The sequence below is a fragment of the Atractosteus spatula genome, chromosome 14, assembly GCF_055471065.1.
Source record: "Atractosteus spatula isolate fAtrSpa1 chromosome 14, fAtrSpa1.hap1, whole genome shotgun sequence".
Taxonomy (NCBI): Eukaryota; Metazoa; Chordata; class Actinopteri; order Semionotiformes; family Lepisosteidae; genus Atractosteus; species Atractosteus spatula.
In genome coordinates this window covers 41,913,137-41,926,001 of record NC_142719.1, presented here as the reverse complement: position 1 = coordinate 41,926,001, position 12,865 = coordinate 41,913,137, and the positions used below count along the sequence as shown (strand labels likewise).

General features: G+C 44.2%; 1 protein-coding gene across 12 annotated transcripts in view; it reads right to left on the bottom strand.

Moving 5' to 3' along the window:
* The window catches only part of fam13b (family with sequence similarity 13 member B), a 64,125-nt gene that overhangs the window by 13,528 nt on the left and 37,732 nt on the right, over positions 1-12,865 (bottom strand). For 9 of the 12 annotated variants that reach the window (XM_088932864.1, XM_088932863.1, XM_088932870.1 and 6 more), the window contains 7 exons: positions 8,221-8,262; positions 6,703-6,822; positions 5,474-5,573; positions 4,069-4,175; positions 2,817-2,871; positions 1,889-1,994; positions 1,099-1,164 (listed from right to left, as the gene is read on the bottom strand). In XM_088932864.1, coding sequence (XP_088788990.1) covers positions 1,099-1,164; positions 1,889-1,994; positions 2,817-2,871; positions 4,069-4,175; positions 5,474-5,573; positions 6,703-6,822; positions 8,221-8,262 — 596 coding nt within the window. The remainder of the gene's footprint in view (positions 1-1,098; positions 1,165-1,888; positions 1,995-2,816; positions 2,872-4,068; positions 4,176-5,473; positions 5,574-6,702; positions 6,823-8,220; positions 8,263-12,865) is intronic. The other 3 variants (XM_088932869.1, XM_088932872.1, XM_088932867.1) reach the window with 1 other exon arrangement.

The following is a 12,865-nucleotide window of genomic DNA, read 5'->3' as shown; positions in this document are numbered from 1 at the left end:
AATTTAAAGTTGCAGTTTGACGCACGGCCCCTGTTCATCATACATGCGTGCGGGTGTGCCAGGTGCCTTGCAGCGAGAAGAAAAGTAAAAGAACGAGAGGGCACAGAGGCAACGTTGCACAGCCCACAGCTCTGAGCTTGGTCACTCTTTCTATGCCTGAGATGAATTATTTAAAAAAAAAATACAGCCATCAGTTGAACAACCGACACTTGGTTTGGAAAATTGCATCAAACCGCTGTCATCAAGGAATGTTTCCAAGGACTGGAAAATTCTTGAAACAATTTCAGAAAAAAAAACTGAAATCCCTTTAAATCATTTTGACCCCGTTTGATCTATTGTACAGTGGGTGTACAAGCTGTGGGTAACCTTAAGAGAGATGCACCGAGACACTGACACAAGAGGAGAAATGACAGAGACGGGGAACACGGATGGGCAGGTTTAAAAAGAGGCACTGCACGGAGCTGCGAAGAGATGGAATGGGGGGGGGCAGACAGGGGCAAAGGTCAGAGGTGAAGCAGTCGGAGAACACCTGGACGGACTGGAGAACAGACAGGGCTGCCGAGCTGAGGGATGGAATCAGAAGTGAGGCCCAACGGTGCAGGTGCAGGGAAGCAGAGTGAAAGGCATGGGGTCACAGAGGGGAGACTCTGCGCTTTGTGCAACAGCTGCAGATAAAGAAAGGTTACGTGGTTTGGTACAGGAGAGCAGCACTCCTGCAGGGAGGGGAGGGAGAGAGGGTTAAAAGGGCAGCTTCGCATGGACTGCACAATGACCGCTCTCCATCTGGGAACTGCCTTCAGCCTCAGAATTGGGACTGAGATCATTCCCTTATTCCTTTCGCAGTAGTAAAGCGGTCCATAACGTGATCCAGGTGGTTGCTTTACAGGGTTTTCCCCATGCGACGCGAACGGGACAGTGCATGAGGGTCGTATTCAATGTCTGCCTTGGGCAGAATGAATTGCAACAGAGAATGATTCAGAGGCAATCTCAATGGTAATGGTAAGCAGAGCCCTCCAAGCAGCAGGTTCATACGAAAGCCCTCCCTTGTCACGAGGCAGGCAGGTAGGCAGGAGGATGGATCTCGAAGAGCATACTTACCATCCCCATCCGTCTGCAGGTGCATAGATTTGAAGTCAATGAGGGGGAAAGTGATCAGGCATGGTGCTGACAGAATGGGGAAAAAAAATAGCAGAGAACACCGCAGTGAGCAGACAGCACAATCAGAGCAACCTCACCCCACGCACACGCACACGCACCAGCCAGAGAGCAGCGAGTGGCTACAGTCTCTCCTGCCTGTCGTTCGGATTCAGGGGCTCGTTCATGTCTCATGGCTGCCGCAGCCTCCCCCACACTCTGCTTTCATTTCCAATCACAGCTGCTCCCGAAAAAGATCATCGTCACCTGGCTAAGCACCCCACTTCCATCGGGTCTGAACTTATCGTGTTCCACCAGAGATAAAGCAATGTTCCTCCAAAGCCAATCATTCCATAAATTCAGAGAGAAGAGACGACACTTGAGGCTGTATTTTTTTCCATTACCTACTAAATCACAAGCTACAGAGGGCAAGGTACTCAAATTACAATAAACTATTTAGTCGGATCCCTGAGCCAAACGTGACAAAACGTGCATTCATGCGTTACATCCCCTGTACATCCATATGGTTAGTTGGGGATGACTCACTTGGCTTTACTCAAAGTCAAACAATGCAACTGCTCTCTACACCACTCAACACTTAGGAAATGAACAGTAGTGTTATGTCTCCAAAGCTGGGCTCTCCTATCCTAAAGCTGACCCAGTTTAATAACCCAAGGTTACAAGAAAATCGCTCCAAGTGTCCTTTTTCCATGTCCCAGCTCCGACAGCGCATATAACTGGAGGCAGAAGTTACCTTCCCACTCCCCATCCTGGAAGATCCCGCGGAGGTCGAAGGGAGGGGTGGGGCACCCCCCCGACTCGGAGTTGGCATTCAGGTCGGGCTCCTCCCCGCTGGGCACCTGGAGGAGGGAGAGGAGTCGGGCAGTAATCAGGGAAGATGGAGAAGCCACACACTCAGCGTCCCACCCGTCTATAAAGTCCCTCTTTGCCCCCACTGCCTGATAGCGCAAGCTTGCTTTTGTATAATTACAATGGGCTGTATTTATAGGAAATTAAAAAGGAAAGGGACTAGCCATTCCTGAAGGGAGAGAGGAGACAGTGGCAGAAATTAGGAGCTCCTTACTGAATCCTAAAGGCCACTCAGGCCCCTCATACAAAATACTATGTAAATTGTTACAGCATTACTCTTTAGTTTGTATGTCGGTTACAATTCACAATCATTCTATCACAAGCTATAATTCACAATTAACTTCGGCATAGTTAAACCTGATTTTAGACACTGTATGACGGAGTAAAAAGCTTCTCTTAAGCCCCTAACCCAGTTTCTTCTTCGGTATATTTCCTCCCATGCATGAAAAATTAAGATTCAGGTTTTGTCCTACCTTTTAATTAAATCAGTTATTTCGTGATAAGCAGAGGGGACAGCAGATCAATAAGCATGTTTTCATTTCCAAGATCAGAAAGGCATCGGGACAGATACTTGGGAACTCCTGACCCGTTAAGAATAATCCCCTCTCCTCATTCTCACCCGTTTCCAGAACTATACTGCTGGTGCTTGATACCTGCTTCAGCCATGTGCATAAAGTAATATACCCTGCATATAGCCTCTTATTTTTACAAACTCGGAAGGTTATTTTTACACTTAGCTTAGGTTGAATCCCGAGAGGAATATTGCTTAAAAAAAAAAGCGCTGGACTTTTCCAGCAAAGCTGTGGACTTACACATGTGATGAGATCAGCTACAGAGCCTCTCTCAGGATCCTGGCAGCTTTCCTGCCTACAAATAAAGTGCAACACAAAAAACTGTCACTTCAACACTTCAATCCAACATGTCGGATTTACAGAACAAGAATAAAAACAAGAGAAACAAGATGCGATTTTCTCAGTCGTTAAAAAACTAAAATGGTAAAACCTTACCAAATTAGAACAACCTGGCCAACTTGTGCTGACTACTTCAGAACCTTCCTACAAAGCATGAAATAAGCTTTTTTCCCTGCAGGACTAGAGAATTCTCATGCTTAGTTTCAGCTCAAGCCTTCAATTATTCAACTCCTCTAATAGTTGATTAAAATAAAAAAAGGTAAAGCTTTTAGATGAGCCTGAAAATAGTTTTAATAACTACTGAATTAAGGTAGTCTTTTAAAATTACTAGCTTTAAGAGACTTCGAAAAAGCATAAGATATTTCCCATCGAACCAATAAACATCAATTAAGCTGCAGTCCTGACAGACCTGCTTTACATAGAACCAATTATTTGAGGTTTGCCTTCAGAGCCTGTCTGCCCCCGAGCCTGTCTCTTTGTAAAGATAAAATACAAGCTGCCGGAGAAAAGGAACGCAAATATAAAAACTGTCAAAAGTCTGCTTGCCTTGTGGAGAAGTACTCTGTCTCCAGATGGAAAATGTGCAATTCTTTAGTCACTATGTGTAAATGTATTTAAATAAAAGTCAATATATAAGTTGTCTAAATGGAAGCCTAAAGAATTAGTTTAAAGTTCATTGGATCCTGGGCTGAAAGCCAAGGAACTGATTTGTTTCACAAACGGGCAACTCGCATTCCAACATGGTTAACCTGAACAGACCACACTTTCACCAGGCCCGTCAAAACGATAAAATGTCCTAAGATAATTCCCTAACAATGCACCATTTTCTAAGTGACCCCTTTATGACCAACTTAAACAGATGGCTTTGTAGACTTGCTAACACAAGTTTGGCAAGCCGGCTATCTGCAGATTACAAAAACAAAGCTCTTGCCAAGAATATGAGAATATGTCTTTCAAGATTAAAAACTGTAATCCTCACTAGATGGATACTGCAATCTGACTTCTCTTCAAAATGAGAAAAGGTCCACACAGGTGCCTGAACACAGCTTATACCAACTTCAGCGACAGTCCCCTGCCTTTTCATTATATGCTGTCAAGCCACAGAATCTTTGCCTCTTATGAAAGATGGGGGCATTTGTCACCACCACGCTACCTGGCTGTATTGATGATGTTTTCAGCATCGACCAGATCTTTGGTATTCTGGCTCACTCCACAATTCTCCAGCAAGGTGGCGATCTCAGCAGAAAGGTCCTCTGCAGCCTGAAGACAAGCAGAAAGATGGCACAACTTTGAAACTACTTTAAATGGCACGATGGAACCACTGATAAATGCACCGGAGTATTAAGAGTATTTTAAAAGTCTTCAAATGTTGCTGGACTACAAATGACACATCATTTTCCAATCATTATTTTTATTACAAACTCACATGTTCAAACAGAAAACTTTTAAAGGCAGTTATGGCATTTGTCAGCAGATATCTTAAAAGTCAAAAATGGAAATATGCCACTTGCATACATATTCAGACCCCAGTGCTCTGGTAGCTCTAAGTTTACTCAGGTGAAAGAAATTGCCTTTATAAGAGGATATAATTGCATTACTATTGGCCCCATGTGCAACATTGTTCTGACAGATTGTGCATTTCCACAGAGGCCTGAAGGCTGCTGGTCTGCAGTGGACATACACTGCTGTCCCTCTCTGGTCTAAAAACAAGCGACTCCTTTTAGCACATGCATTTCTGGGTTGGACAGGGGATGCTTTGCCCAGCTCTGGACCTTGTCAGTTGGAGGGAAAGGAACTCTCAACAGAACATCAGTGAAAAACAAACCGCCTGCCCCTCTCTCTAGTGCTCACGGGCTGATCCAGAGCTGGGCAACCACAGGTTGGACTGGGAAACACTTTAAAAAGCCAAAATGCACAGCAAAGCTGGGCAGGGGAGAAACTACTGTACTGCACCACAGAGCCCCCAGAGTGCCTGACAGGCTGTGAAAACACTGCGATGAACACAGAAAACCTCAGAGCAGGATTTGTTTGGTCATAAACCTGGTCTAAATCTGATCATTCATATTATTTAGTCTCTTTCTAGACTAGAAAAAAGCACATCCTGTTTTGCTTGCGCAAAAACCCTGGGCAAACCTAAAATGAATTAATTTTCAACATAGCACTCTGAATTCTATCTAGAGCTGTGTTTAGAAGTTCAAACTAAGAAGTCTCATTGTATGTTCTTAGCTGGAACACGAGGGAAGATAATTACCCACAGATACCATCTGTATTTAGGAAAGAACTGTCCTTAAAACAGCTACTGCCAGCTTTAGGAGAGTTTTGCCATGTGTGTAAACTGCATCTTTCATTATACTTTAAAATAAACCATGCTATCAGCAACTGGCCTTGCAAATGTTAATAAGAGGAATGATATAAGCTAACTGGCTCAATCATCTCTTCACAAGCTAACCTGACTTATATCCTGGGCTCCCAGCTACGTGGCTCTGCGAGCAGGATGGGTAGGAACGGTGCCAGGCGGACCTTTGTGTGTGTTTGTGTGGGGGGGTATCATATCTTACCTGTTCACTCTCAGTCATTTCTCCTGCAGCCTCAGCTGTCTCCTTGCCAGGCTGCGTAGCCTCACCATCTCCTTCTGAAGGCTCCTCGCTGCCACCTTCCCTGGGGTACAAACACATGAGGGTGAGGACCACCCCCCAAGAACAATATCAGGACCAATTACCATCAGACTTAATGTCTAAGGCAGCTCATAGAGTAGGAGTCTTGAATCTCTTAAAGCTACATCCGAATTTTCCAAAAGCAAAGGGAAGCAGATCTCCTTCCCAAGCACATCTTCGCAAATAATCCGGGACCAAAGCTTTAAATTACCAACAAAACAAAGGCCTTAGATTTTAAGTCAAAAGCCAAAAAAGTTTTTTAACGTGCTTTTATTGAACTGGTTTGTTATTTGTGAGTCACTGGGTCCGTTGCTGCCGATTTTAATGCAGCACAATAACTATAGTATGCACTCACAAACACATACAAACGCCTTTCCCGTTCATTCCAAGAAAAGTTGGAAGACTATTTTGTACAAGGTTACTAAGAGGTTGATTTAGTTTTTCTACAGTTAAGATTTTAATTGTAAACAGGAAACAATGGCTGAGTCGCTTCCCTTCCAGGATTTAAATGTCTGCAAATGGTCTCAAGTTTGGGACACAATGGAAGAAAACCTTATTATGCTGATGAAATGATATGTATAAATAAAACATTAAGCAGCAAAAAAAAAGTGGCTCCAGACAGATTCCTGTGTGTTTACACAACAGCAGGAATCCTATCACACCCTATTCTCTCTCTACCGAGATAAATCAGAGCTTTTTGATAACACGGTTGCCAACGTAACTATTTAAGCTTGAACTCCAATACTCTGTATTGCTACCCTGTACAAACAACCCCAGCATTGTTCTAGCCTTACAGGCTTGGCTCCATGAAAGCATGTGTATGGTTCATGCTTTTGTATGGTTCCTGTGCTCTCCATTCGTGTGTCGCACCGAGCTCCACGGTGCGAAAATGAGCACAGCCAGGGGCGATGTGCAAGTTACCCAACAACACAACATAATCGTCACGTAGCATCTCCGTCCGACCCTGCATGACGCAGTAGCTGGAGAGCACAAGATGGTGCTCGAGCCTGCTGGTTTCTGCACTTGACATATCTCACGAGTTAGCTGGTACGATCAGGACAATCCGAATCTGGCAGGGCTCTGTACCCTGGGTGCCGTGCCAGAACGATTCTGTGCGCGGTCCCCCTCCTTACCTCTCGTCCTCCTGGATGGATGGTCCTCGGCTCTCATAGCTGCTGATCCCTTGGTCGATCGTGCTCTGCAGGTCGAACAGGTGCTGCTCCACTGCAGCACGTATCGTCCTCTCGATTATACTGCACAAACACAGAAAGCATCACTACAGGCAAGCACGCTCCCACGCTACTAGCTGCAACTAAACTGCATTTTAATTTACAATTGGAATCATGACTGCTGATCAGTGCAGCCGAACACTGCAGCTCATAGGTATGCATGTAACCACATTATGAAGGACAACCATGCATTGTCTAATTAAACGCTTCAGAAAAGCAAATACAAAGGTTACTGATGTTTGGTTTTGGTTACAATGAAAACCAAGTTGCCATAACCTCACAGACAAGGAGGGATAATTTATCTTAGGATCAACAGTCTGCTGATGGTTCTCTGGTCCCCTGCACACAGCGTGCACAAGAGGGCTTCAGAAAAAGTCACACACACGTTGCTAGGAACAAGCAGGTGCTAAAAACAATCTGCTTCCAGATAGATTTCAAGTTTCCTCAAGGTCAAAGTCAAAACAAATTTTCAGTTCTGGTGCAGACGCATGTTCGCCAAGCTCTGCTCACTGTAATCATGAGCAATATCAAGATAAAACTGACTTCGAAGTCTCAAAGTGCCTGTTTTCCAGCAGCTCAGCTGTCAGAACACTGAGAACTACAGAGTGGGAAGATAAAGTGATAAATATCTGAACTGTCTCCCCCAGAAAGGAAATTTTACTAAATGCTAGATATGAGGTGAAGATTAAAACCTAGGTCTGGAAAATGTGTGTCTGAAGCTTTTTTTTTAAAATGCCTGTTCTTTCAATGATGCTGTCTGATGCTTCTGAACACAGACATCAAAGCCTCTTGCTTCTGAAACACAAAATTAATCCCCCCCTTAATTCAGGACTGGTTTTCTTTACTAAAAAAAATAAAATAAAATAAAATTAGTATTTTATAAGCCTTTAAAATCTTTTAAAATTACTATTTCAAAAGTGGAAATTTGAAAAACAAAAACGTAAAGTCCCCTGAAATTTAATAAACATCCTCTCCAGTAAAATGTGAAAACACACAAGCAGATGTGCACTGTGTCTGTGTGTGTGTGAATATACTTGTGAAATTAATGTTTTCTGAAGCATGCACAGCATTGCTGCAATTAGATTTTAACATCTACTTCGGCAAAGCAATCCTACTGTAAGAGCTGCTCCCCCTTGTTAGTCCACGCCAGCAATCTGATTAACTTCTTTTCCAGTCCCAAGAACTGCTCCATCTTGGATCCCCTGTCCGATATGGTGCCCTCACTTGCGCCTGCAACCCCAGTCTCTATCTAGTGTATCCGAGCCGAGACAAAGACAGTCTCCTGGAGCAGCACCACCGTCAGAGACACGGGAAGAACTGGGGCAGGACTTCAGGTGATGGTGCTATTTGTATGTCTGGGAGTTAAACTGCTTTTTTTTTTGTATGCCCTCAAATAATTAAAGTGGTGAATTTTTTACTTACTCTGCAGAGGCTGGCAAAATGCTGATGGGAGAGATGTGAGAGCTGGAAAAAAAAAAGGGAGAAGAAAAGATACTTGAGATTGGCAGAATTTCCAACCTGTTACGCAATAACCAAAGCAGGCTCTATGCTTCTCATAAGAACGCATCAGAGCTGCTCAGTTTGGCTTCCTCACTGCGGGCAGCAGAGCACAGAAACCTCAAGATGCATGGTTCTGATTCACCCTAATTAACTACAAGCCTGTTGTGCAAGACATGAAGTGTAGCGTCCAGCCTGGCTGGCTCCATCAGTGAGGCTAAGAGCCCTCCTTTGTAGTGTTCAGCACTTTCACGGCGCTTAATGAAAACTTGGTTGCACTAATTACAGCTAATCGGAGCCCTTCGTTTGCCCAGAGGTGCCAGACAGACCAGGTGTGGGTTTGAAGGGAGCACTCCCCCAACCCCCACACCTATCATCCCCATTTCCCCCTTCTGCAAAACAGAAAGACTTCTGTAGCTCTTACAATAATCACATCAGGACAATGGCAATGATAGGTAACATTTCTCCCTTCTCCCACCATGCAGATCACCCAATAAAACGTGAAGGAGGGGATGGTTCAAACTTCCTCGTCTCCCAAAGTGGAGCATTTCGGGAATCTCTCCTTAAGTAACAGACAGGGTAAAGGGCGGCCAGACAGAGCTGGATTCAAAACCTTGCTACCAGGTGGTATGAGGGTACATCAACAATTCCAGCCAATTCCACTACTTTTACAGATGCTGATAAAATCTGTGGGCAGCACTGAGGGAGAAGGGTGCACAAGAGCAGGCTACTCATGGGCTCGAAGATCCAAAAGGTTTTACACAGCAGTACACCAAGGGAGTGCATGCAGGCACACAAGAGCTGAAAAACATGTATGCATTTAGACGCCGCCTCAAAGCTATTTTCACCAAAATCATACACCAACCTTTTTTTATTAATACAGACCACAGACGGAACAGGATGCTCTGAAAGTAGTCACAGTGACCCCGCACTGCAATACACAGTTTTTAAACAGGAAACAAAGGCAAAGACAGACTCCGTTCTGTTCAGACTGCAGTAGCTTCCCTTGAATGTTTAAAATGTCTGCAAAGGGTCTAAAGTTCAGGACCCTATGGAAGACCATTCGGAAAGCCATTGACGTAAGGAGAAAGGCACACAGCATTAGAGTATGGCTTCTTACCTCTGAACTATTTACACATGGTATCACCAACACAAAAATAGCACAAGTGTGATGTCCTCCCACAGTTAAACTTTAAAGAAGGAATTAAAAGGTGTTATTTGGAAATCACATTAGTGACTAATACTGTTTTATTCCATTACACCTGTAAAATTATATAGGTAATAAATTACTGCAAGTCACATATGCAATAGTGTTCATTCAAGTGAGGTCTAGGTCCTGGACAGTTGATTCTGAGTCCTAGGGCTTACAGAAGAAGCCTTTTAATGACCTCAAAGGTAAAAAGAAGAGTCGAGTTAATCACTACAAGCAGAGCTGCTTCTGAAAGTCTCCTAGCTCTGCCACCTTCTACATATAAAGCTTTCCTTGAATCCCCCCCCCCCCTCCATTTCAGCCATCACAGTGATCACACTGCTTGCTGCCCAGAAAGAACCGACTCCTCTTCCCCAAGGCCACTGAGAAAAAACGCATGAACAGTGGTTCCTGATAAGGTGGGCCTGTGGGACAGGACATTCTTTCACAGCTCTTTACAGACACATCTAAAAGCAACATAAATACCCAAATATGTGACACAAAACATAACACCCTCAGTGCTAGACATTCCCACGCAGTAACCAGGACACATGCCTAATGAAATATAATACATGGACACACAAACCGTCCTCTGAGGGACTGCACAAACAGAAGTCGGGTAGGAAGGCCTTCCCGCTCCCTTAACTTCTAAAGTAGAGCCAGCAGACTTCTGAATGCCATTCCTGGCGGGATGACTAATACTTATCGGCAAGCACACTTGATATGTCCCTGGCCCCAGAAATGCATTACGGATTCAGGAAAAATACAGTAAACACAGTTTGCAGTCATCTTGGAACACAAGGGAAAAAAAAAAAAAATCAGTTTTGTGTACCTTGCCAGAACTATTTTGACAGCTACCAATAAAACAAGGAACCCTTCCGTATATTCATTTTTAAAATGCGAATTTTAGAAACTTTTGAGTAGTTGTAAACATAAAGGTACAGAGCACAGAAGGCCCTTGGGTTCTCTTTAACCCTTCAGTCGTAAAGGACTTGGGCAACACGAGCCCACAGACTTACTGGATCAGTTGATGTGTTTTTTTCCCCCCCATCTCAGGCCTAACCAATCAGTATAACGCTACTGAGGATGATCCCTGGCCGATGAGACCTAGTGAGCTTCCTGCTTTCCTTCTCATCCAATTGAACTGTTTGTTCAATTAGCTGTTTTTTGCTCCAAGGCTTGAGCAATTGAGATATTACAGGTAAATCCAAGGAACAGTGCAATATCGGCAAGTTACAGACCACAACACAGGAAGCCCTGAATCTGTGAGCAGCTGCATCTTATTTACCATACTTTCACTTTTCAGGACGGTCTGTGTTTTGAGATTGTGAAAGTTACACTTGTAAAGCACATTTATGGAAACAGTTTTACGGAGTAAACAGTCCCGTACAAAGGCTTCTGTGCTCAGTTGTTGGCATTTGTAATTTTACACAAGGCTCTTGCTGGCCAAGTAAATACAGTATAACTGAAAACAACAATCCCACTAACTGCTCTGCTGACATTTCAATTTTAAACAAAACGTTGTTTGAAACTTCAGCCTGTGTTTTTGTACACGAAAGAAAGCCATTAAGTTAAACCGTGCTGACAAAAGGATGCACTCTCAATGCAATATTTTCTCGTTAAATCAATCTCTAAAGAAATCCAGCCATTGAGCTTTTCCCCACATTCAGGAAATTCGACTCCCAGTTTTGCTTCCAAGTTCAACTACGGTGCAAGAGAGCTCATCAAGGCAGGAAAGAGCAGAGGTAATGGCAGTCATTTACACAGTTACTCTCCTCTCTCTCCCTGCCTTGCCTGTTTGACAGTCTCCAAGTGGGGTGGCAGATGAGGAGTGGCAAGTCATCATTCACCTTCTTGTTAAGATAGATAAGACTTTATTGATCCCGAAGGGAAATTGATTAAATTGTTAAGCTGTCTTGGGATTTCCTCAGACACGTAGATACAGTAAATATTTAAGAATCCTAAATGTGCAACACCAATTGCTTAACCATAAGGCTATGTGTCACATCTTGATCAAAAGAAGTGTTGTAACGCATTTTAAATGACGTTCTAGCCTAAGTTATGTGCTACAATCACACTGATTAATAATCTACATACAAATCCTCTGCAGTTTTGCAGAACACAAGCTGAAAAACTTCAATGAAAAAACTAACATTTTAACATTCCTAAAGAACAGCATTTTTTCCCCCAGAGAAGCATAAGCATCAAGATCTATTTCTAAGCACTCCCAACTAGATTAACTGGATTATAGCTACGGCTCCCACTTATCTATTTGAAGGGGTTAGTGCCTGTAAAGGCTTGCATTATTCGGTGTAATGATGGAGGCTCATTAGATACAGACCACGATGACGAACTGCTGCATGCGATTAAAGCCTGTCAGAGCACAACGTGGATTTAAAATGACAATTTAGCACAAGAACCACAAATCTGAGATGCAGCTGTACTGTAATCATGCACCACGTCTCTGTGCAAGAATGCATCTCATTAAAGAGAGCTGTGCTACAACAAGCGACAGGGAGCAATGTCATCATAGTCCACTTCGACCCAGGAATAAAACAGATTTACCTTTGATTGTTAATAGTTATTCGTACACGGGAACTACATCCGACCCACTGTGACAACCTGTGAAGATTACTGCTGACAGCACGCGATGTTATGGAGAACATTCATGCTGCGTTCCCATTACTAGGTCCCTTAACTAATCAAACACATGCAGCACGAAAATTGAGAAGCAGTTATCTCCGAATTCTATCGGGTGCAGAGAGTTAAAAGTGGCTCATAATCGATGCCAAAGACATCTAAACAGGACTACATCACACCGCGACGAAAACAGGTCTTGTCGACATGCATCCCATTAAATACCATGCTCGCCACCCCCCTCTCCCTTCTCCTCGGTCACATTTACCTGTGAAGTAGAATTTTGCAGGCCATTTTTTCTTTTGTTTTGGGGTGTACTGGGTGGGGGGGGAGGGTGCGTCGTATTATCCGGACTGGGCGCTCTGAGGTGACAAGGTCTGCATCAATATGTTAAACTGTGAACACAGACCGCTGGGGTTCATACTGCAGATTCTTTCTGCTGCCTGGCTGGCTGGCTGCGAGTAGGTCATCCCTGCTGAGAAAAGTGCCGCAGTCGACAACCCAGAGCTCAGCTCAAATACACAGCTGAGCGCCGCAGCCGAGCAGCCTGCCCAGCCTGCCCAGCCTATCAGCTGCAGCTCAGAAAAAGAAGACCTCGCTGAAACCACCTCCCGCCCTTCCCGCCTCCCGAAACACGGAGCTCAAGAAGCCCTGCCGACACCCCCCCCTCCCAGCCGCCTTCACATGACCCGCGCGTTGCTTGGCCCGAGCTCCCCGCCGGGCCGGAAAAGTGCAGAATCAGAA